At 39.1% G+C, this 24883-nt stretch overlaps 1 protein-coding gene across 4 annotated transcripts in view; it reads left to right on the top strand.

Moving 5' to 3' along the window:
* Eip63E (cyclin dependent kinase Eip63E) overlaps positions 1–24883 on the top strand; it is a 528910-nt gene that overhangs the window by 440187 nt on the left and 63840 nt on the right. For all 4 annotated transcript variants that reach the window (XM_070088663.1, XM_070088664.1, XM_070088661.1 and 1 more), the window contains one exon: positions 7658–7832. In XM_070088663.1, the coding sequence (XP_069944764.1) occupies positions 7658–7832 (175 nt within the window). The remainder of the gene's footprint in view (positions 1–7657; positions 7833–24883) is intronic.

Below are 24883 nucleotides of genomic sequence, written 5' to 3'. Positions count from 1 at the left end.
CCCAGGCCACCACCAATCCCCCACGGCAACAAGAAGCCAAGGGCAAGAGTGGTGGACACTGCACAACCAACCAGAAGAACTCAATGCGAACTCCAGAATGTGAGCAAGACATCAACGACATTTTGTCACCCAACTTGGAACGCTTTGCCAACCGTATCTACACCGCCCTCAGCAATGCTGGAATTGACCACGAAGCACTGAAGAACAGGCTGATACCTCTGAATCAGACTGGTGCAGAGGGTATTCCCCTCTAGCACTACCATCAAGACAAGTTTCCCCAGCACTTTGCTGTCTGCTAAAGCTGGGGTGTGGCTCCAATGGGACCCTGTTTTCTGCCTCTGCCCAACTGTGACACTGAAGATCCCAAGCGAGAAGACACTCCCCACTGGGGGAGTCAATGCAAGATAGAAGAAGAAGTTACCCTCCAACCGGAGGGCCCAAGAGAGAAGATAGAAGAATGAAGAAGACGAACGACACCCCCGCCCCGGGGGCCACCGCCGGGTCACCATCTGGAGAAGACCCGGGCCGGAAGTACCGGCAAATCTCTAATGAATGAATGGAGAAATAAAAAAAAGGGGGATAGGAAAAGCTAAGGAGATTATGAGGCTAAAGTGGCAAGGGATTCGAAGACTAACCCAGGTTTCTTTCAGGTATATAGAGGTAAGATTAGGGACAAGATTGGACCACTTTTCAGTGGCCCAATCTCAGTTTTTACGCAGGAAGATACTAGCGAAATTCCATAAATTATATAGAACAGGACAATAAACTACGCACAATTAGGGTAACTAATGAAATGGTCCTCAGACAAATAGAGAAATTAAAACCGAACAAATTGCCATACCCTGATGAACTGTTTGCAAGGGTTTTAAAGGAATGTAAAGAGGAGCTTAGAAAACCTCTGGCTAGCCTTTTCAACGTATCACTACAAGCTGGCATAGTGCCGGACAAGTGGAAAATGGCAAATGTAGTGCCTATTTACAAGGCAGGTGACAGGTCCTTAGCTTTGAACTATAGACCAATAAGCCTTACCTCCATAGTGGGAAAATTTATGGAATCAGTAATTGCTGAGGCAATTCGTAGCCATCTTAAAAGGCATAAATTGATTAATGAATCTCAGCACGGTTTTACAAAGGGGCGTTCCTGCCTTACGAATTTACTAACTTTTTTCACCAAGGTATTTGAGAAGGTAGATCATGGTAATGAACATGATATTGTGTATATGGACTTAAGTAATTATTATTATAATCAAAAAGAAGCGCTAAGCCAAATGGACTTAAGTAAGGCTTTTGATAAGAGTTCCACATCATAGGCTACTGAGGAAAATTAAGGCACACGGCATAGGAGGAGAATTTTTTTCCTCGTTAGAGGTGATTGACAGATAGGCAGCAGAGAGTTTGCATCAATGGAGAGAAATCAGAGTGGGGGTGCATCACGAGTGGTGTTCCACAGGGGTCAGTGTTGGGCCCTTTGTTGTTCACAATTTATATAAAGGGCATTGATGAGGGAATAAAAAGCAACATACGCAAGTTTGCTGATGACACCAAAATAAGTTACCTAATTCATTCAAATGAAGACATTAGACCACTCCAAGAAGATTTAAATAGACTGATACAGTGGTCGGAGAAGTGGCAGATGCAAAGTTCTAAACATTGGACAAGAAAATAGCCATGACACATATAAACTAAGTAATGTAGATTTTAATATTACTGATTGCAAAATGGATATGGGAGTTCTGGTTAGCAGTAATCTAAAACCAAGAGAACAGTGCATAAGTGTTTGCAATAAAGTGAACAGAATCCTTGGCTTCATATCAAGGATCATAAATAATAGGAGTCCTCATGTTGTTGTTCAACTCTATATATCTTTGGCTAGGCCTCATTTAGATTATGCTGGTCACCGTATTACTGAATGGATATAAATGCACTGGAAAACGTACAAAGGAGGATGGCGAAGTTGATCCTATGTATCAGATATCTTTCCTATGAGGATAAACTGAGAGCCATGAATCTGCACTCTAGAAAGGCATAGAATTAGGGGTGATATGATTGAGGTGTATAAATGGAAAACAGGAATAAATAAAGGGAATAAAAATAGCATGCTAAAAATATGTAGCCAAGACACGACTCGTAGCAACGGTTTTAAGTTGGAAAAAATCAGATTCAGGAAGGATATAGGAAAGCACTGGTTTGGTAATAGAGTTGTGGATGAGTAGAACGAACTCCCAAGTACTGTCATACCTGGAGTTTACCTTGAGAGAGTTCCGGGGGTCAACGCCCCCGCGGCCCGGTCTGTGACCAGGCCTCCTGGTGGATCAGAGCCTGATCAACCAGGCTGTTACTGCTGGCTGCACGCAATCCAACGTACGAGCCACAGCCCGGCTGGTCAGGTACCGACTTTAGGTTGTTGTCCAGTGCCTGCTTGAAGACTGCCAGAGGTCTATTGGTAATCCCCCTTATGTATGCTGGGAGGCAGTTGAACAGTCTCGGGCCCCTGACACTTATTGTATTGTCTCTTAACATGCTAGTGACACCCCTGCTTTTCATTGGGGGGATGTTGCATCGTCTGCCAAGTCTTTTGCTTTCGTTGTGAGTGATTTTCGTGTGCAAGTTCGGTACTAGTCCCTCTAGGATTTTACAGGTGTATATAATCATGTATCTCTCCTGCCTGCATTCCAGGGAGTACAGGTTCAGGAAATTCAAGCGCTCCCAGTAATTGAGGTGTTTTATCTCCATTATGCGCGCCGTGAAGATTCTCTACATTTTCTAGGTCAGCAATTTCACCTGCCTTGAAAGGTGCTGTTAGTGTGCAGCAATATTCCAGCCTGAATAGAACAAGCGACCTGAAGAGCGTCATCATGGGCTTGGCATCCCTAGTTTTGAAGGTTCTCATTATCCATCCTGTCATTTTTCTAGCAGATGCGATTGATACAATGTTATGGTCCTTGAAGGTGAGATCCTCCAACATGATCACTCCCAGGTCTTTGACGTTGGTTTTTCGCTCTATTTTGTGGAAGGAATTTGTTTTGTACTCTGATGAAGTTTTAATTTCCTTATGTTCACCATATCGGAGTAATTGAAATTTCTCATCGTTGAACTTCATATTGTTTTCTGCAGCCCACTGAAAGATTTGGTTGATGTCCGCCTGGAGCCTTGCAGTGTCTGCAATGGAAGACACTGTCATGCAGATTCGGGTGTCATCTGCAAAGGAAGACACGGTGCTGTGGCTGACATCCTTGTTGTTGTCAGATATGAGGATGAGAAAGAAGATGGGAGCGAGTACTGTGCCTTGTGGAACAGAGCTTTTCACCGTCGCCGCCTCAGACTTTACTCTGTTGACTACTACTCTTTGTGTTCTGTTTGTGAGGAAATTATAGATCCATCTACCAACTTTTCCTGTTATTCCTTTAGCACGCATTTTGTGCGCTATTACGCCATGGTCACACTTGTCGAAGGCTTTTGCAAAGTCTATATATATATATATATTACATCTGCATTCTGTTTGTCTTCTAGTGCATCTAGGATCTTGCCGTAGTGATCTAGTAGCTGAGACAGACAGGAGCGACCTGCTCTAAACCCATGTTGCCCTGGGTTGTGTAATTGATGGGTATCTAGGTGGGTAGCGATCTTGCTTCTTAGGACCCTTTCAAAGATTTTTATGATATGGGATGTTAGTGCTATCGGTCTGTAGTTCTTTGCTATTGCTTTACTGCCCCCTTTGTGGAGTGGGGCTTTGTCTGTTGTTTTTAGTAACTGTGGGACGACCCCCGTGTCCATGCTCCCTCTCCATAGGATGGTAAAAGCTCGTGATAGGGGCTTCTTGCAGTTCTTGATGAACACGGAGTTCCATGAGTCTGGCCCTGGGGCAGAGTGCATGGGCATGTCATTTATCGCCTGTTCGAAGTCATTTGGTGTCAGGATATCAGATAGGCTTGTGTTAACCAAATTCTGTGGCTTTCTCATAAAAAATTCATTTTGATTTTTGACTCTCAGTCTGGTTAGCGGCTTACTAAAAACTGAGTCATATTGGGACTTGAGTAGCTCACTCATTTCCTTGCTGTCATCTGTGTAGGACCCATCTTGTTTAAGTAGGGGCCCAATACTGGATGTTGTTCTCGATTTTGATTTGGCATAAGAAAAGAAATATTTTGGGTTTCTTTCGATTTCATTTATGACTTTTAGTTCTTCCCGCGATTCCTGACTCCTATAAGATTCCTTTAGCTTAAGTTCGATGTTTGTTATTTCTCTGACCAGTGACTCCCTACGCATAGAAGCTAAGACGTTGTGTAGTTTAAAAAATTAATAGGTTAGATAAATGCATGAGTGGGTGTGAGTTGGACCTGACTAGCTTGTGCTAATACATCTGCTGCCATACCCTTCCTTAAGTGGATGTGACCTGACCTGACTAGGAGGGTCATTGGTTTAATCCGGGAGGTGACTTGGACCTGCCTCGCATGGGCCAGTAGGCCTGCCGCAGTGTTTCTTCTTTCTTATGTTTTTAAGGTGGTCAGTATACTAACCTTCATCTAAAACTGACTGACAAGTTCAAAGCTGCAAGCTAGTTATCGCTAGCTTGAATACTGAGGGTGCTGTACACAGCGTATTTCAGGCCAAACCTCGAGTATACTTTCATATTGTCGGTATTTTATACCTTTCTTGCACAACCTCGAGTATACTGTTCCACTGTGAAGCCCACACCAAGTCAGGCACATGAATATGTTCTGAAAATAGATTTTTCAGCAGGCTGGTTCTAGAGATGAGAGATATGAGCCATATGGAAAGATAATTGGAGCTTATCCTTGTCTCAGCGGGTGAGTGAAGGGGGCTGTATCAGCATTAGATGTTGCTTTTTTGTTTACCGTCCGATTTCCTCCAGTTTTGGTGCACAAGACAAAGTGTTTTTACTCTTTCTTGAAAATATTTATCAAAAATATACCTCAAATAACAACTGAGAAAAGACTGAAAAAGGACTGATTTACTGAAAATGCCCTTTGGCAGGTTGCTTGTCCTGTATGGGACGACGTAAGGTTGTTTGGACACTTGGTGCCGAGAGAACAATGCTATACGAATTTGTAATTAGTAACTTTCCTCTAAATAACTGTTAGTTCTTGGAATGTTGCAAAAAATCTGCCCTTTACTCCCACATAACTCCCAAAGTATGTGGAATATTTCCAAAAATTAATAAATGCAAATTAGAGAAATCATTATTCTACAATTTCTGTGAATATTATTACATTTAATTAAGTAATAAAGGCAGACTATGTACCGTAAAGTGAATAAGTTACTTCCGAGATATTGGCCTGGAGTGCCGGCCGGCCCACCGTCTCCAAAAAAAAAAAAATCGCGAAAATCGCGTTTGTTTGGCTGCATTTTTTAGTAAATTGATGTTCTAGTGCAGTTAACCTCTTCAAAACACCGTTTTCTCTTACTCAGAGACCAAAGAAGACGACATGAGAGTAGTAACTCATGTTTATCGAAATATTCCCGATGGTCTCTCGCCATATTATGGCTTATTTTATTCAGTCTAGAGTATATAACATGTTTGTATGCTATTTATAGTGTTTATTATATCATATTAGATCAATTCTGATAGATAAATAAGCCGTAGAGTTGATATATAAGCTGATATAAGCGTAATAATGAAGTAATTTCTCCAGACTCTCTGGAGCGGGAACACTGCCGAGCGTCCCCAGATGGTTCCTGGTTGGCTCTAAGTCTACGGATAAGCTCCGCCTACTATTTTATGATGCCAGATAGTCAGTTATTATATTAGAAAGAATAATGCAAGAAAAAGAGATAAAAAACAAGGAAAAAAATCCAGAAAATATATGGGCTGTGAGCAGACTCGCTACCCACATCGCCGTCACCATACCTGATATAAATTACTATAATTTCTTGTAGAAACGTTGTAGAACATTCATTCTGGTACCATTGTGTTGCCAAAGAGTTAAGCCATTTTTCGGTATAAATAACTCAATTTCCATAATTTTTCGATTTTTTTTTGAGAGCGCGCTTCACACACTGAGGGCCCGGGTTCGATTCCCGGCGGGTGGAAATTCCGACACGTTTCCTTACACCTATTGTCCTGTTCACCTAGCAGCAAATAGGTACCTGGGTGTTAGTCGACTGGTGTGGGTCGCATCCTGGGGGACAAGATTAAGGACCCCAATGGAAATAAGTTAGACAGTCCTCGATGACGCACTGACTTTCTTGGGTTATCCTGGGTGGCTAACCCTCCGGGGTTAAAAATCCGAACGAAATCTTATCTTATCTTAACAATCATATGAGCCTCAGAGATGTTAGAAAATACTTTAAGTGTTAATATTTTGACCCAGTGTATCTTATTTTTTTTTTTCAATTTCATGTTGGTGAGAGCTAAAATGAAGAGGAAGGGGGGGTCATACGGCACTTAGGGAATGAGATGCAATCAGGTTTAATCCAAAGATGGGGAGATCAGGTTCAGTTTCTTGGATCAAGAGCCTCCTCTCACTGCCTTGAAGAAGCTTTCCCAGAAGGGATTACTTCAGTGGAATCAGGTGGATGGAATAACTTCCATACATGGATCAAAAACTTTAGCTCTGCACATTTCTTCCAAAATCCATGGGAATTTAAGTCCACATCATTTAAGACCTTTGAAGTCATGTTAAGCTTATCCACCACAGTTAATTTGTATGTGGTTTTGACTTGCTTTTCTCTGAAAAGTCTTTTTTTTTTTTTAGTAAATAGTTTAATCAATTGTTTTTTTTTTTTATCTGTGGTAAGTTTGGATACTGTTGACATTATTTCCTGGTTTGACCTTTAACTTCCCGTGCACTCTAGCACCTGCTGTTTAACCATCATTTATCAAGTCAGTTCCTGATCAGCTGGGCTGTGGTGCTTTTGTTGGACTTCATGCAACTAGCACCAACAGCCTGGTTGATCAGGCCATCCTCCGGTAGGTCCGGTCTAGGACCAGGTTGTGGGGGCATTGACCCTTGGAACACACTCTAGGTAGACTCCATGTAGGTAGTCTTCTCATTTATTAATACAGTGCCATACCTGGAGAGTGTTCCTAGGGTCAACACGCCCGTGGCCCAGGCCATGACCAGGCCTTGCGGTGTATCAAGGCTGATCAACCAGGCTGTTACTATTAGTCACATGCATTGAAATACATTGCAGATTTTTTTGTGTATTTTATTGTGTGTTTTATTAATGTTAATCCATTGTAACACTGTATATTTCATCTATCTGATTTGTAGTTTTAAATAGTGCATTCCAAGGATTTTTTTTTAAACACTAAACTTTGATTTGACATTTGTATTCCTTCATACATCCAACTTCTCCATCTCCACATGTCCAATTTGTTCATCCGAATTCCTCCCTCACCCCGACTTGTTTATCACACCTCAAACAATCCGTCTTAACCACATTTAACAAGATGCTCAGAATACCTGTTTTATTATTTAGTAAGTTTATTCAGGTAGAAACACACATAAATACAGTTACATAAATTATACATAGCAGCATATTTGTAGATTACCTATAATAACCTCAAAAGTCAGTGATTTATTTCCAGTGGGATCCTTGTACCATAGTACCATGTACCTCAGTACCATAGACATTTATTCTAAGTGTAGTATTTTTTTTTTGTCCCAGTAGCTAATTGCTCTCTCTCTTTTCAGCCTGACAAACCAGGTTGTAGCCTTGAAGGAGATTCGGCTTCAGGAGGAGGAAGGTGCACCATTTACTGCTATCAGGGAAGCCTCACTCCTGAAGCAACTCAAGCATGCAAACATCGTTACTCTACACGACATAATTCACACAAGAGAGACGCTCACCTTCGTCTTTGAATATGTGGCAAGTATTGCACGATCCTCTTTTGCCTTTAGAACTCTCTACTTAACGCAGTTCTCCCTCAGTCACTGGCCAATGTTTATTATATATATATATATATATATATATATATATATATATATATATATATATATATATATATATATATATATATATATATATATATATATATATCGTGCTGAATAGGTAAAATTGTTCATTTAGCAAGAACACACTTAAAATTAAGACCTTTCTAAAATTTTTCTCTTATACATTTAAAGATATATTTTTTTTATGTATGTGTATGTAAAAATTAATAATTTTGTACCAAAAGAACTTTAGAAAACTTATCTAACCTTATTATAACAAGCACAATTTAATTTAGCCTAATCCAACTAAATATATTTTAGATAAGTTTATAATAATTTAATAATAAACAAACACAGTGAAATATATTTTTTTTTTTAGGTTCAGAATGATTTTTGCAAAATTATTGATTTCAACTTAAGGCACCTAAAATGGAGGAATATAGCAAATAATGTTGTTGCAGTGATAACACCAGGAGGCAGCTCAGACGAGAACTCTCACACACACACGAGCTTTTAAATCTCTGCACAAAATTCAACTTAAACCAGCAAATAATAGAGCCTACTAGACTGGAGAATACACTGGACCTCATCTTCACTAACAATGATGATCTGATACGAAATGTCACCATATCAAAAACAATATACTCGCATCACAACATAATGGAGGTACAGACATGTATGCGCGGAGCCCCAGACTGACAAAATGAGATCAGTCACGAGGGAGCCTTCACCAAATTCAACTTAAATAACAAGAACATAAAGTGGGACCAAGTAAACCAAGTCCTAAACGATATAAGCTGGGAAGATAGACTAAGCAACACAAACCCCAACTTATGCCTAGAGCAGATTAACTCTGTGGCACTCGATGTATGCTCAAGGCATATTCCTTTAAGAAAAAAGAGGAGTAGATGTAAAACAGAAAGAGACAGGCGCTCCCTGTACAGGCGACGGAAAAGAATAACAGAGCAGCTAAGAGAGGCCAATATATCTGAAATGCGTAGGGAGACACTGGTCAGAGAAATAGCAAACATTGAACTAAAGCTAAGGGAGTCTTATAGGAGTTAGGAATTGCGGGAAGAGCTAAAGGCCATAAATGAAGTCAAAAGAAACCCAAAGTGTTTATTTTCTTATGCCAAATCAAAGTCAAGAACAACTTAAACAAGATGGGTCCTACACAGATGACAGCAAGAAAATGAGTGAGCTACTCAAGTCCTAATATGACTCAGTTTTTAGCAAGCCACTAACTAGACTGAGAGTCGAAGATTTAAATGAATTTTTTGTGAGTGAGCCACAGAATTTGGTAAACACAAGCCTATCTGATGTTATCCTGATGTCAGATGACTTCGAACAGGCGATAAATAACATGCCCATGCACTCTGCCCCAGGGCCAGACTCATGGAACTCTGTGTTCATCAGGAACTGCAAGAAGCCCCTATCACGTGCTTTTAACATCCTATGGAGAGGGAGCATGGACACGGGGGTCATCCCACAGTTACTAAAAACAACAGACATAGCCCCACTCCACAAAGGGGGCAGTAAAACAATAGCAAAGAACTACAGGCCGATAGCACTAACATTCCATATCATAAAAATCTTTGAAAGGGTCCTAAGAAGCAAGATCACCACTCATCTAGATACCCATCAATTACACAACCCAGGGCAACATGGGTTTAGAGCAGGTCGCTCCTGTCCCAATTACTGGCTCACTACAACAAGGTCCTAGATGCACTAGAAGACAATAAGAATGCAGATGTAATATACACAGACTTTGCAAAAGCCTTCGACAAGTGTGACCATGGCATAATAGCGCACAAAATGCGTGCTAAAGGAATAACAGGAAAAGTTGGTAGATGGATCTATATTTTTCTCACAAACAGAAAACAACGAGTAGTAGTCAACAGAGTAAAGTCTGAGGCGGCGACGGTGAAAAGCTCTGTTCCACAAGGCACAGTACTCGCTCCCATCTTCTTTCTCATCCTCATATCTGACATAGACAAGGATGTCAGCCACAGCACCGTGTCTTCCTTTGCAGATGACATCCAAATCTGCATGACAGTGTCTTCCATTGCAGACACTGCAAGGCTCCAGGCAGACATCAACCAAATCTTTCAGTGGGCTGCAGAAAACAATATGAAGTTCAATGATGAGAAATTTCAATTACTCCGATATGGTAAACATGAGGAAATTAAAACTTCATCAGAGTATAAAACAAATTCCAGCCACAAAACAGAGCGAAAAGCTAACATCAAAGACCTGGGAGTGATCATGTTGGAGGATCTCACCTTCAAGGACCATAACATTATATCAGTTGCATCTGCTAGAAAAATGACAGGATGGATAATGAGAACCTTCCAAACTAGGGATGCCAAGCCCATGATGACACTCTTCAGGTCGCGTGTTCTATCTAGGCTGGAATATTGCTGCACACTAACAGCACCTTTCAAGGCAGGTGAAATTGCTGACCTAGAAAATGTACAGAGAACTTTCACGGCACGCATAATGGACATAAAACACCTCAATTACTGGGAGCGCTTGAAGTTCCTGAACCTGTACTCCCTGGAATGCAGGCGGGAGAGATACATGATTATATACACCTGTAAAATCCTAGAGGGACTAGTACCGAACTTGCATACGAAAATCACTCGCTACGAAAGCAAAAGGCTCGGCAGATGATGAAACATCCCCCCAATGAAAAGCAGGGGTGTCACTAGCACATTAAGAGACAACACAATAAGTGTCAGGGGCCCAAGATTGTTCAACTGCCTCCCAGCATACATAAGGGGGATTACCAATAGACCCCTGGCTGTCTTCAAGCAGGCACTGGACAAGCACCTAAAGTCAGTACCTGACCAGCCAGGCTGTCGCTCATATGTTGGATTGTGTGCAGCCAGCAGTAACAGCCTGGTTGATCAGGCTCTGATCCACCATGAGGCCTGGTCACAGACCGGGCCGCGGGGGTGTTGACCCCCGGAACTCTCTCCAGGTAAACACAAATTTTCGCTTGCCTTATTTGGCATATGTATATATATATATATATATATATATATATATATATATATATATATATATATATATATATATATATATATATATATATATATATATATATATATATATTTCAACACACCAGCCATATCCCACTGAGGTGGGTTGGCCCAAAAGGACAAATGTAAGTTTCTCCTTTTACATTTAGTAATATATACAGGAGAAGGGGTTACTAGCCCCTTGCTCCTGGCATTTTAGTCGCCTCTTACAACACGCATGGCTTACGAAAGAAGAATTCTGTTCCACTTCTCCATAGAGGTAAAAGGAAATAAACAAGAACAAGAACTAGAAAGAAAATAGAAGAAAACCCATCGGGGTGCGTGTATATATGCTTGTACATGTATGTGAAGTGTGACCTAAGTGTAAGTAGAAGTAGCAAGACGTACCTGAAATCTTGCATGTATATGAGACAGAATAAAAAGACACCAGCAATCCTACCATTGTGTTAAACAATTACAGGCTTCCGTTTTACACTCACTTAGCAGGATGGCAGTACCTCCTTGGGCGGTTGCTGTTTACCAACCTACTACCTAGGATATATATATATATATATATATATATATATATATATATATATATATATATATATATATATATATATATATATATACTATATATATATATATATATCTTTCTTCTTCTTTCTTTCAACACACCGGCCGTATCCCACCAAGGCAGGATGGCCCAAAAAGAAAAACGAAAGTTTCTCTTAAATTTAGAAATTTATACGGAAGAAGGGGTTACTAGCCCATTGCTCCCTGCATTTTAGTTGCCTCTTACAACATGCATGGCTTACTGAGGAAGAATTCTGTTCCACTTCCCCATGGAGATAAGAGGAAATAAACAAGAACAAGAACTAGAAAGAAAATAGAAGAATACCTAGAGGGGTGTGTATATATATGCTTGTACATGTATGTGTAGTGTGACCTAAGTGCAAGTAGAAGTAGCAAGACATACCTGAAATCTTGCATGTTTATGAGACAGACAAAAGACACCAGCAATCCTACCATCATGTAAAACAATTACAGGTTTTCGTTGTACACTCACTTGGCAGGACGGTAGTACCTCCCTGGGCGGTTGCTGTTTACCAACCTACTACCTAGGATGTAGATATATATATATTATATATATATATATATATATATATATATATATATATATATATATATATATATATATATATATATATATATATATATATATATATATATATATATATATATATATATTTTATATATTATATATATATATATATATATTATATATATATATATATATATATATATATATATATATATTATATATTATATATATTATATATATATATATATATATATATATATATATATATATATATATATATATATATATATATATATATATATATATATATATATATATATATTATATACTATATATCTTCTTTCCTAGGTAGTAGGTTGGTAGACAGCAGCTGCCCAGGGAGGTAGTACTACCATCCTGCCAACTGAGTGTAAAGCGGAAGCCTGTAATTGTTTTACATGATGGTAGGATTGCTGGTGTCCTTTTTTCTGTCTCATAAACATGCAAGATTTCAGGTACGTCTTGCTACTTCTACTTACACTTAGGTCACACTACACATACTTGTACAAGCATATATATACACACCCATCTGGGTTTTCTTCTATTTTCTTTCTAGTTCTTGTTCATTTCCTCTTACCTCCATGGGGAAGTGGAACAGAATTCTTCCTCCGTAAGCCATGCATGTTGAAAGAGGTGACTAAAATGCTGGGAGCAAGGGGCTAGTAACCTCTTCTCCTGTATATATTACTAAATGTAAAAGGAGAAACTTTAGTTTTTCCTTTTGAGCCACCCCACCTCGGTGGGATATGGCCGGTGTGTTGAAAGAAAGAAAGATCATCTTCTTTCTTTCTTTCAACAAACTGGCCGTATCCCAACCAGGCAGGGTGGCCCAAAAAGAAAAACAAAAGTTTCTCTTTTTAAATTTAGTTATTTATACAGGAGAAGGGGTTACTAGCCTCTTGCTCCCGGCATTTTAGTCGCCTCTTACAACATGCATGGCTTATGGAGGAAGAATTCTGTTCCACTTCCCCATGGAGATAAGAGGAAAGTGGAACAGAATTCTTCCTCCATAAGCCATGCGTGTTGTAAGAGGCAACTAAAATGCCGGGGGCAAGGGGCTAGTAACCTCTTCTCTTGTATAAATTACTAAATTTAAAAAGAGAAACTTTCGTTTTTCTTTTTGGGCCACCCTGCCTCGGTGGGATACGGCCAGTTTGTTGAAAGATGTATGTCACAAGTGGTGTTGTGTTGTTGGGTGTATAAGGGCCACTGAGAGCATAAGCTGTACATAATAGTGGTGAAGGTGGCGGTGTTGTCAGTAGCCCTATATAATTCCAACAACATTGAAGGAGTTAGGTTTGTGCTGTCTTTTTTCTGTCAGTTAATCGCTTAACTTATTTGCTACACTGTTAATGCTACACTTCATCGCTGGCTGGCGCTATAGCCTTTATCGACTCGTGCTGCTTTAGTATCGTACATATCGTTGAATCACTGAAGAAGGCACATTCTCCCCTCTCTCCGCCTCCTCCACTTTGGTACTCTGCTACGAGTTCTTTCTTGAATTCTATAGTCTTTCTCACCTTTACAATATTTTACGATGTTTTCATGTTTTTTATGATTGTTCATGGTTCAATAGGTTAAGGAAACAGTATTGTTAGGCTAAGTAAATGCTATTATTATATTTCCCTACAATATATTTGTGCACCAAACATTCACGATTTTTCAACATTCACAAGGCTCTTGATCCCCTAATCCTCGCGAATGTGTAGGGAGACCTGTAAATCCAATAAATCCATTCAAGATACCCAAAATTATTAACAAAAAATACATTTTATAAAAAATAACTGTAGTTTTACATACAGAAAACAATGAGAAATAAATATAAAGCACTAATGAAATGGATAAATGAACATTTAAATCACTTTTACCTTTAATGAAGACTCTTGTTGGCGTATGGAAGACGGCGAAGAGGGGAGAGGGAGGAGAGGTTATCTCTACCACCATCGCACCCACCCTCTACCACCATCACTACCACCCTCTACGGGTAACAAAGGCAGACTAAGTCATGAACGTATGAGCGGCTGTGTCCCATGGGCAGGCGGATGCGTCTGGTACAGACAATTTCTTGAGTGGATGTACGAAAGCGAGGAAAATTTCACCAAAAAAAAGTGGTCAGAAACTGAATTGTACGATAACTGGACCAGATGAAAACCGGGGTTCCTCTGTATGTATATATATATACAGTGGACCCTCAACCAATGGTGTTAATCCGTTCCAGAGAGGTTGCCATTAGTCAAAATTGCCATTGCTCGAATTAATTTTCCCCATAAGAAATAATGGAAATAGAATTAATTCATTCCTGACACCCCAAAGTATGAAAAAAAAATTTTGTTTTACATGAAATATACATTTCCTTACACCAAAAGGAATGGGGACATGCAAAATAAACAATAATTAAATGCCACTTACCTTTATTGTAGAGTTGTTGTTGAGTGATATGCCAGCAGCAGGGGAGATTCAGGACTCTCTATTGCTTGGAAGGAGAATCCCCTTCCATAAAGACTTCAGGTGGGGTTACCACCCTTCTTGGTTTTTTAATGCCACTAGGACCAACTTGAGAGTCACTGGACCCCTGTTGCACAAAATATCTGTCCAGAGAGCTCTGTTTCTCATGTGTCCTTAGGATATCCCTAAAATGAGACACAAGAGTGTCATTGTACATGTTGCCAATGCAGCTTGCAACTTCTGTGACAGGATAAAATTCATCGATAAATGCTTGCACCTTTGTAAACATTGAACACATTTCCCTAAAACTTGACGAAGTCATCTTCCTCCATCTCTCTTCATCCTGCTCTGAAGAACATTCCTGAGATGTGATCTGTTGCTATTGCACCCGAAGCTCTTGCAGGTCTGCAGTGGTTAGTTCTTCCTTGTCGTTCTGCACCAACTCTTCCATATCCTTGTAACAAACCTTCAACCCCAAGGACTTCCCCAATGACATAGTAGCTTCCACTATTGGCATAGCCTCCTGAGGGGTAGCCCCAAACCCTTCAAAATCCCTCTGTTCTACACATTGTGGCCACAGTTTCCTCCAAGCAGAGTTCAAGGTCCTCTTAGTCACTCCCTCCCAAGCCTTACCTATAAGATTTACACAACTGAGGATATTGAAGTGATCTTTCCAAAACTCTCTTAGGGTCAATTGAGTGTCTGAGGTCACTTCAAAGCACTTTTGAAACACTACTTTTGTGTAGAGTTTTTTGAAGTTTTAAATGACCTGCTGGTCCATGGACTGGAGAGGAGTTGTATTAGGAGGCAAAAATTTAGCTTTAACAAAACCAAACTCCCCTGCAATTTCCTCTTGCAAGTTGTGAGGATGAGCAGGAGCATTGTCCATTACCAGGAGGCACTTGAGTGACAATTTCTTTTCCTGGAGGTATTTTGTCAGTGGGGCCAAACATACCATAAAACCAGTCCAAGAAAAATTCCCTAGTGACCCTTGCCTTACTATTTGATCTCCACAGCACACACAAATTACCCTTGACGATATTGTTCTTCTTGAACACTGGGAGTATCAGAGTGATACACCAATAAAGCTTCACTTTGCAATCACCACTAGCATTACTACACAACATTAGTGTAAGCCTGTCTTTCATAGGCTTATGTCCTGGGAGTGCCTTTTCCTCCTGAGTAATGTAAATCCTGTTCAGCATTTTCTTCCAAAACAGGCCTGTTTTGTCACAATTAAACACTTGTTCAGGTTTTAAGTTTTCAGTCTCTATGTATTCCTTAAAGTCATTCACATATTTTTCAGCTGCATTTTTCTCTGAACTGGCTGCCTCACCATACCTTACCACACTATATATGCCACTACAAATCTTAAATCTCTCAAACCAGCCTTTTTTGGCCTTAAATTCATCAGCAGCAGCATTATTTTGAGGCATTTTCTTAATGAGATCATTATGCAACTTCCTTGCCTTTTCACAAATTATAGACTGAGAAACACTATCACCTGATGATTGTTTTTTGTTTATCCATACCAATAACAGTCTCTCTACCTCTTCAATTATTTGCCATCTCCATTTTGAAAACATACTTGAATCTTTCGCAACAATAGCTTCCTTGATTGCTTGGCTGTTCGCCAAGATAGTACTGATGGTTGAATGATTTGTTGTACATATTGCCTTTCCAACTCAGCCATATGGACTCCACTCTCGTATTTTTCAATGATCTCCTTGTTCATTTCCATCGTAATTCTCACCCTTTTAACACAGGCTTGGCACTAGAAACTTTCTTGGGCCCCATGGGGGCTTATTTAGCAGTTACAAGCACTAAAAACAGTGGAATAATCCAAAATATATGGGAGGCACACTTGGAAACCGACTGCAACAACTTGTAAACAATGGCACACTGAGTCTTGGAGTGGCTGGGCCTGCTCAGGCCACGCTCCCGGCACATGGACATGTTCCGGAAAAACGTCATTGGTAGAGTTTTTTTGCCGTTGTTAAGAGACATTTTTTTACGACAAAAAGTGCCGTTAGATGAAATTGCCATTACTTAATGCCACCGTTAGTTGAGGGTCCACTGTAATTATATATATATAACTAGAAAAGAGTAAGGTGATGAGGGTATCAAATGATTTTGATAAAAAAAAATTGGATATCAAATTGGGGAGGAGGAGTATGGAAGAAGTGAATGTTTTCAGATACTTGGGAGTTGACATGTCGGCGGATGGATTTATGAAGGATGAGGTTAATCATAGAATTGATGAAGGAAAAAAGGTGAGTGGTGCGTTGAGGTATATGTGGAGTCAAAAAACGTTATCTATGGAGGCAAAGAAGGGATTGTATGAAAGTATAGTAGTACCAACACTCTTATATGGGTGTGAAGCTTGGGTTGTGAATGCAGCAGCGAGGAGGCGGTTGGAGGCAGTGGAGATGTCCTGTGTAAGGGCAATGTGTGCTGTAAATGTTATGCAGAAAATTCGGAGTGTGGAAATTAGGAGAAGGTGTGGAGTTAATAAAAGTATTAGTCAGAGGGCTGAAGAGGGGTTGTTGAGGTGGTTTGGTCATTTAGAGAGAATGGATCAAAGTAGAATGACATGGAGAGCATTTAAATCTGTAGGAGAAGGAAGGCGGGGTAGGGGTCGCCCTCGAAAAGGTTGGAAGGAAGGGGTAAGGGAGGTTTTGTGGGCGAGGGGCTTGGACTTCCAGCAGGCGTGCATGAGTGTGTTCGATAGGAGTGAATGGAGACGAATGGTATTTGGGACTTGACGATCTGTTGGAGTGTGAGCAGGGTAATATTTAGTGAAGGGATTCAGGGAAACCGGTTGTTTTTATATAGCCGGACTTGAGTCCTGGAAATGGGAAGTACAATGCCTGCACTCTCAAGGAGGGGTTTTGGGATATTAGCAGTTTGGAGGGATATGTTGTGTATCTTTATACGTACAGTGGACCCCCGCATAACGATGGCATCACATAGCGATTTTTCCGCATACCGATTACTTTTATCGCAAAATTTTTGCCGCGCATACCGATTAAAAACCCGCTTACCGATTTTCGTCCGAGACGCGTCCAATGTGCCCTCAGCCAGCCTCACATGTGCCGGCCGTCCCATTGTTTACCAGCCAGCCTCCGCGGTAACATCCAAGCATACACTCGGAATATTTCGTATTATTACAGTGTTTTCAGTGCTGTTTCTGGAAAATAAGTGACCATGGGCCCCAAGAAAGCTTCTAGTGCCAACCCTGTGGTAAAAAGGGTGAGAATTAGTATGGAAATTAAGAAAGATTTTGAAGGGTTTGGGGCTAACCCTGAGAAGCCTATGCCAGTTGTGGAATCCATTGTGCCTACTTCAAAGATTAAGGAAATGTGTGCACAGTGGGTTGAACTGCAAACCTTTATAGATGAAAATCACCCTGACACAGCTGTTGCAAGCCGTGCTGGTGACTATTTCAATGACAATGTTGTGGCCCATTTTAGACAAATCGTAAAGGAACGGGAGGTACAGAGCTCTATGGACAGATTTGTTGTGCGACAGAGGTCCAGTGACTCTCAAGCTGGTCCTAGTGGCATTAAAAGAAGAAGGGAAGTAACCCCGGAAAAGGACTTGCTACCTCAAGTCGTAATGGAAGGGGATTCCCCTTCTAAACAGTAAGAAGATAATGCTCTCCCCTCCTCCCATCCCATCAATCATCACCAGATCTTCAATAAAAGTAAGTGTCATTTAATTGTGCATGCCTTTTTCAGTTTGTGTGTATTAAAATTAACATTTCATGTGGTAAAAAAAAATTTTTTTCATACTTTTGGGCGTCTTGCACGGATTAATTTGATTTCCATTATTTCTTATGGGGAAAATTCATTCGCATAACGATTATTTCGCATAACGATGAGCCCTCTTGCACGGATTAAAATCGTTAACCGGGGGTCCACTGTATATGCTTCTAAACTGTTGTGTTCTGAGCACCTCTGCAAAAACAGTGATTATGTGTGAGTGAGGTGAATGTGTTGAATGATGATGAAAGTATTTTCTTTTTGGAGATTTTCTTTCTTTTTGAGTCACCCTGCCTCGGTGGGAGATGGCCAACTTGTTGAAAAAAAAAAATAACTAGGTAGTAGGTTGGTAGACAGCAACTGCCCAGGGAGGTACTACCGTCCTGCCAAGCGAATGTAAAACGAAAGCCTGTAATTGTTTTACATGATGGTAGGACTGCTGGTGTCCTTTTTTCTGTCTCATGAACATGCAAGATTTCAGGTACGTCTTGCTACTTCTACTTACACTTAGGTCACATTACACATACATGTACAAGCATATATATATATACACACACCCCTCTGGGTTTTCTTCTATTTTCTTACTAGTTCTTGTTCTTATTTATTTCCTCTTATCTCCATGGGGAAGTGGAACAGAATTCTTCCTCCTTAAGTCATGCGTGTTGTAAGAGGCGACTAAAATGCCGGGAGCAAGGGGCTAGTAACCCCTTCTCCTGTATAAATTACTAAATTTGAAAAGAGAAACTTTTGTTTTTCTTTTTGGGCCACCCTGCCTCGGTGGGATATGGCTGGTTTGTTGAAAACAAAAAATATATATATATATATATATATATATATATATATATATATATATATATATATATATATATATATATATTTATTTATTTATTTATTTAGTAATTTGAGCATACAGAGGTACAAAACAATACAGGTAAGAGCAGCATGCCAAAGCCACTTATATGCATAGCATTACGGGCTGGCTTACAATTAACTTAAGATTAACTAAGCAATGATGAAATCAGTGATAAGACATTATTGTAAACAGATAACTATAAAGCACAAATGAGTATTACAAAGACAGGTCATATGGTTGCAAGCATTGCTGTACATTCAGTCGAATGGAGTATTCTGTTAGATTGGGTTTTAGGTTTAACATTTATGTGATATAATTGTGAGAAACATTTAAGATATACAATTTATAAGGTTCAGTTATTCAGTATTTATTTGGTTTTGGGTGAGTAAGTGATCTTTGAGAAGAGACTTGAATTTATAAACAGGTAGTGTTTCTTTTATATTTACAGGTAATGAATTCCAGATTTTAGGGCCTTTTATGTGCATTGAGTTTTTGCATAGCGTGAGATGGACACGAGGAACATTAAAGAGTGATCTGTGCCTTGTGTTATGGTCATGTGTTCTGTTGAGGTTGGCAAGGAGATGTTTGAGGGGAGGGTTAATATCAGAGTTAAGTGTTCTATGTATGTAATAGGTGCAATAATAAGTATGGATGTTTTGTATGGTGAGTAGGTTGAGTGTTCTGAATATTGGTGGAGTGTGCTGCCTGTAGTGAGAATTTGTTATCATTTTAATTGCAGCCTTTTGTTGGGTAATTAGTGGTCTGAGATGGTTAACCCTTTGACTGTTTCAGGCCCCTCTCTGAAACTGTCATTCTATGTCGCTCAATTTTTGAAAAAAAAAAAATTATTTTTTCTTATGAAATGATAGAGAATCTTTTCCCGATGGTAATGACACCAAAAGTTCGAAATTTGGTCGAAAACTCGTGGAATTATGCTCCCGCGAAGTTAGCGGTCTCGGCGACATATGCGTATCGGCGATTTCGCCGACTTTGAGCCCAATTTTCAGCCAATTCCATTGTTCCAGTTGACCAAACTCATAGCTATTTCTTTAGAACTCCATTTTATCTATCAGCTGAGTACAAGAAACCTCCCATTTACTAATTTGGACTACCCAATATGGTGGTCAGAAATTGGCAATTTGGCCAATTTCACGCAAAATAAAAAAGATGCCAATTTCAAAATAGGGTCCAGAATAAACAAGGTAGACATTCGTGGCACTAAAATAACATATGCTCTGTTCATTAGTCACATCTCTAGGCCCCTCTTATATTATTATTGCTTTCTATTTTGATTTTTTATTCATACAAAAAAATACAAAATTTACTGTTATGCAGACGACTGCATTACTGTAAAAATGGTATAAATAATATCAGTGCACTAGTGAAAGATTATTAGACTCCCCAGTTGACGTGTATTGGACGTGTGGTGTGATTTATTTACTCTTGAACATTGGTAAAAATCGAACATTTCCGCTACTTTGAGCTCAGTTTCAAGGTCGTTTTCATCGTAAAAGTAATGAAAATCATCTCTATTTCTGTAATATGTTTTCCATTTTATCACCTAAGACCATGAAAACGCGAATACAACGATAAATACTATACGAAAATACACCTCAAAGTCGGCGTTTTATTCCAAAAAAACGATCAGAGTTTTTTTTTTCTCATTACGCAATGTGTGCTGCAGGATTTTTTTTATGTGGTGCACACTGACCACACAGACCCATTCTCTCACATGTGGGCCTACCAGCTTTCTCCCACACGATTTGAAGCCGCTAGAATTATTGAGTATATATACGTCAGAAACATTGGCTCGTAAGACGTATTTATACGTCGAAAACAGTCAAAGGGTTAATTGTTGTTGAGCCCCATGCACAAATTCCATAGGTGAGATAGGGGTAAATAAGAGAGTGATATAGGGCCAGGAGGGCTGACTGTGGAGCATAGTACCGTATCTTCGATAGCATGCCTACAGTCTTGGAAATTTTCTTAGAAATTTGTTGTATATGTGTATGAAATTTGAGTCTATTATCAAGGTGGATTCCTAAGAATTTTCCCTCTGTTAGCTTTGTGATAGGTGATCCGTTTATCATTATGTTAAGAGGGACATCTGTAGCTCTGTTACCAAACTGAATGAAGTAGGTTTTGTCAATGTTTAGTGTAAGTTTGTTAGTCCTCATCCAGGTAGATATTTTCTGTAATTCGTTATTTACAGTATTGGCTAGCGTGACTGGGCTCGGGTGAGAGAAGACGTATGTAGTGTCATCTGCAAATAGTGTGGGTTTGAGTAATTGCGAAGTATTTGGTAGGTCATTTATGTATAGGAGAAAGAGAAGAGGGCCAAGGACACTTCCCTGTGGGACACCAACTGTAATTGGTTGTGCGGAAGAGCTTGCCCCATTTGCGTACACATATTGGCTTCTATTGCTGAGGTATGACTTGAGGTAGTTGAGGGAGTGCCCTCTTATACCATAGTGTGACAATTTTACGTGGAGCAAGTCATGGTCAACTGTATCAAAAGCTTTACGTAAGTCAATGAAGATCCCCAGTGGGACTTCTTTTTTCTCTATTGCAGTGTATATATGTTCTAGCATGTGTATAATAGCATCATTAGTATTTTTATTAGGCCTGAATCCAAATTGGCAGGGGTTGAGTATGTTTTGGGTGATGAGGTAGGAGTAGATTCGTTTATGAATTAATTTTTCGAAGATTTTTGAGAGAGGGTGTAAATTGGATATTGGCCTATAGTTATTCAACTCTGTTTGGTCTCCTCCTTTATGGATCGGGGTGACCCTTGCTATTTTGAGAACTGTAGGGAAGGTGGAGGATTCAATGGATTTGTTAAAGAGTGTTGCAATGATTGGTGATAGCACTTGTGACACTTTTTTGTATATAAAGGGTGGTAAGGTATTTAAATCTCCTGCCTTGTTTTTTAGTGCGTTGATAATAAGGGAGACTTCGTATGGGTTAGTCGGAGCTAGGAACAGTGTGTTCGGGTAGTTGCCAGTGAGGTAGTCATTTGGTGGGGTATCTGAGCTTGGGATTTTATTGGCAAGGTTTTGTCCTATAGTGGAGAAGAAATCATTGAGTCTGTTTGCTGTTTCTGTTGGTGGGAGTTGGGGTTCATCTGATTTTGCTAATTTTATTTCCCTATTTCGTGATATCTTTTTTGTTCCCAGAATTTCTGATAGGGTTTTCCAGGTCTTTTTTATATCACCTCGTAAGTTGGATAATCTGTTCTCATAATACAATTTTTTTGCCCTTCTTATCAAGCTGGTTAGGATTGACGAGTAACGTTTTGTTTGGTCTCTGGTTATGTGACCCATTCTGTACTGTTTTTCATATCGGTGCTTTGTATTTATGGATTTGAGAATGCTGGGTGTTAGCCAGGGACTGTTCAGTCTCTTAGCTGTCATCTGTTTAGTTTTTTTAGGGCAGTGCTTGTTATAGAGGTATTGGGTCTTTTTTAGAAAATTATTAAAACATTCGTCAATATCTGTATAGTTTTCTAGCTTTGTGTGCCAGTCAATGTTTGTTACTGCTGTTGTGAAGTTATTAATGGCTGCCTCATTGTGAAGTCTGAAGGTGACTTTAGTAGCGTCTTGGGGTAATTTACCAAGAGTTGTTATGAGGAAAGTTATGTGGTATTATCTGTAATTATGCCTGATTTTAAAGGGGATATGGTGTTGGTCCAGATGTGGTCAAGTAGGGAAACACTAGTCTCCGTAACTCTTGTAGATTTTGTTACTGTTGGTAGCAACATGCAGTTACTCATTGTGTTTGTGAATTCAGTAACGTGTGGGTCCTGGTCTTGCAGGAGATTTATATTGAAGTCACCTGAGAGTAGTAAGTCATCTTTGTTCATGCGTGCATCAGTTATCATACTTCCTAGGTTTTGACTAAATTGGCTAATGTTTGACTGTCTAACTTTGTAGATGTTTATCAATGTGAGAGGTTTTTGTAGGTATTTGGATTTGAATTTAGCTATTATATATTCCCCATGTTCATCCCTTGTGCAAGTATTAGTGATACATTCTAGTTGGTCTGAGTAGTATATAGCTGTGCCACCCCCTTGTTGATCTGTCCTACAGTTGTGTATGGCTGTGTAACCAGGAATGGCATAGACATCTGTAGTATCAGGCTTTAGCCAGGTTTCAGTTAGTGTAATGATGGACATATTGGCATGCAAGGAATTTAGTAATGCTATGAGGTCATCGTAATGCTTGCTTAAAGATCTGATATTGTAGTTAAAGACAGTTATGTTTTTGTTGGCTCTGAGAAGTGCCTTTGATTGTTCTGCTGTGTAGTAATTACAGTAACTGTTTGAGTCATTTAAGTCATTCAGTAAGAGGTTGGTATCAGGATCAGTGCTTGTAATCATAAGATTTGTAGTGAATCTATAGTTAGAATTAAGTATAAAACAAAGTAAATATTCTAAAGCTAAAAAATAGCACCTGAATTATTTAACAAATGTAAAAATAATGAGCTAAGGTAGTTTTTTAAAGCTAAAATAAAGGAGACAATATAAAAGGGACTAAAATAATTTGTGGTGAACAAATAAAGTGATGATCAAATAATGGAGCTTGGGAATATGATAGTAGGTAGTACTTTAAAGGTAATTCTTTAAAGTTAGAATTATAATATAAAAGGGACTAATATAAGTTGTGGTGAACAATAAAGTGGTAATCAAAAAATGAGCTTTGGAATATAATGGCAAAATAGTGAACTTATTACACTTTAGCACCTGAGAATAGCACCTTGATTATTTTAACAATTGTGAATATATGAACTAAGGTAGTTATATAAAGCTAAAATAAAGGAAAAAATATATAAGGGACTAAAATTAAGTAATGGTAAACAAAGTTAAATGGACAGATAGTCACTATGAAATAATATTGGTTTAGGAGTAAGAACTGATTTGTAATACTATTAAATAAGTTGAGCAGTTTATTGCACAATAAAAAGTAAAAAAATGAGGTAGTTGGTACTAGCTAGCAAAAGATAGTTTTGGTACTTGCAAAAAGTAATTGGAATATACACTAATTGCACACACAATAAAAAGTGACTAAAAAAACAAGTAGTGGTAAACAAAATTAAATGGACAGGTAAGAACAATGAATAATATTAATTTGGAGTAAGATTTGACTTGTAACTTAAAATTATGAGCAATTAATAGCAGTAAGAAAGAAGTATAAAGTATTGGAGGTAGTTAGCATTAGCTAGTGATGAAAAAAATAATAAAAATAATAATGCCCAATATAATAGTAAGGTACACTATATGCACCACACGTATATATGTATTAAGGGCACTTATCTAATCTGTTACAGAAATGTCCGCTTTTCTAAGGAAGGTAGAGAAATCATGTTCATTTGAGATAGTATATTGTTGTCCTGTTGATGTTTTCCTTACTAGTATTTTCCCATCTCGCGTGAAACACTGATGTATTTTGTTTTCCTGTTTAAGTTTTCTCAGCCTGAACAGAAGGTTTTGACGTTTTCTTGTTAGACACTCATTTATGTACACTCCATTTTTCATTGTAATTGCTGATTTAATTAGGTCCTTTCTTTTATTGTATGAATGAAGTCGGATCATTATACTGAGTTTACTTCCTGGTTTTCCTAGCAAACGTGTTTCTTTGATTTCATTGTTTTGCACGATGACTTGTACGTGGTCCTGTATTATCCTGACAGCAGTTTCTTTGCACTGTGCTTGGGTTATGTCACTTGGAATGTGTGGACTGTTTATTATAACTGCATCAG

The sequence above is a fragment of the Cherax quadricarinatus genome, chromosome 25 (genome assembly GCF_038502225.1).
Source record: "Cherax quadricarinatus isolate ZL_2023a chromosome 25, ASM3850222v1, whole genome shotgun sequence".
In the NCBI taxonomy this organism is placed as follows: Eukaryota; Metazoa; Arthropoda; class Malacostraca; order Decapoda; family Parastacidae; genus Cherax; species Cherax quadricarinatus.
The sequence above is the reverse complement of the archived record's forward strand: the minus strand, read 5'-3'. Positions and strand labels throughout refer to the sequence as shown.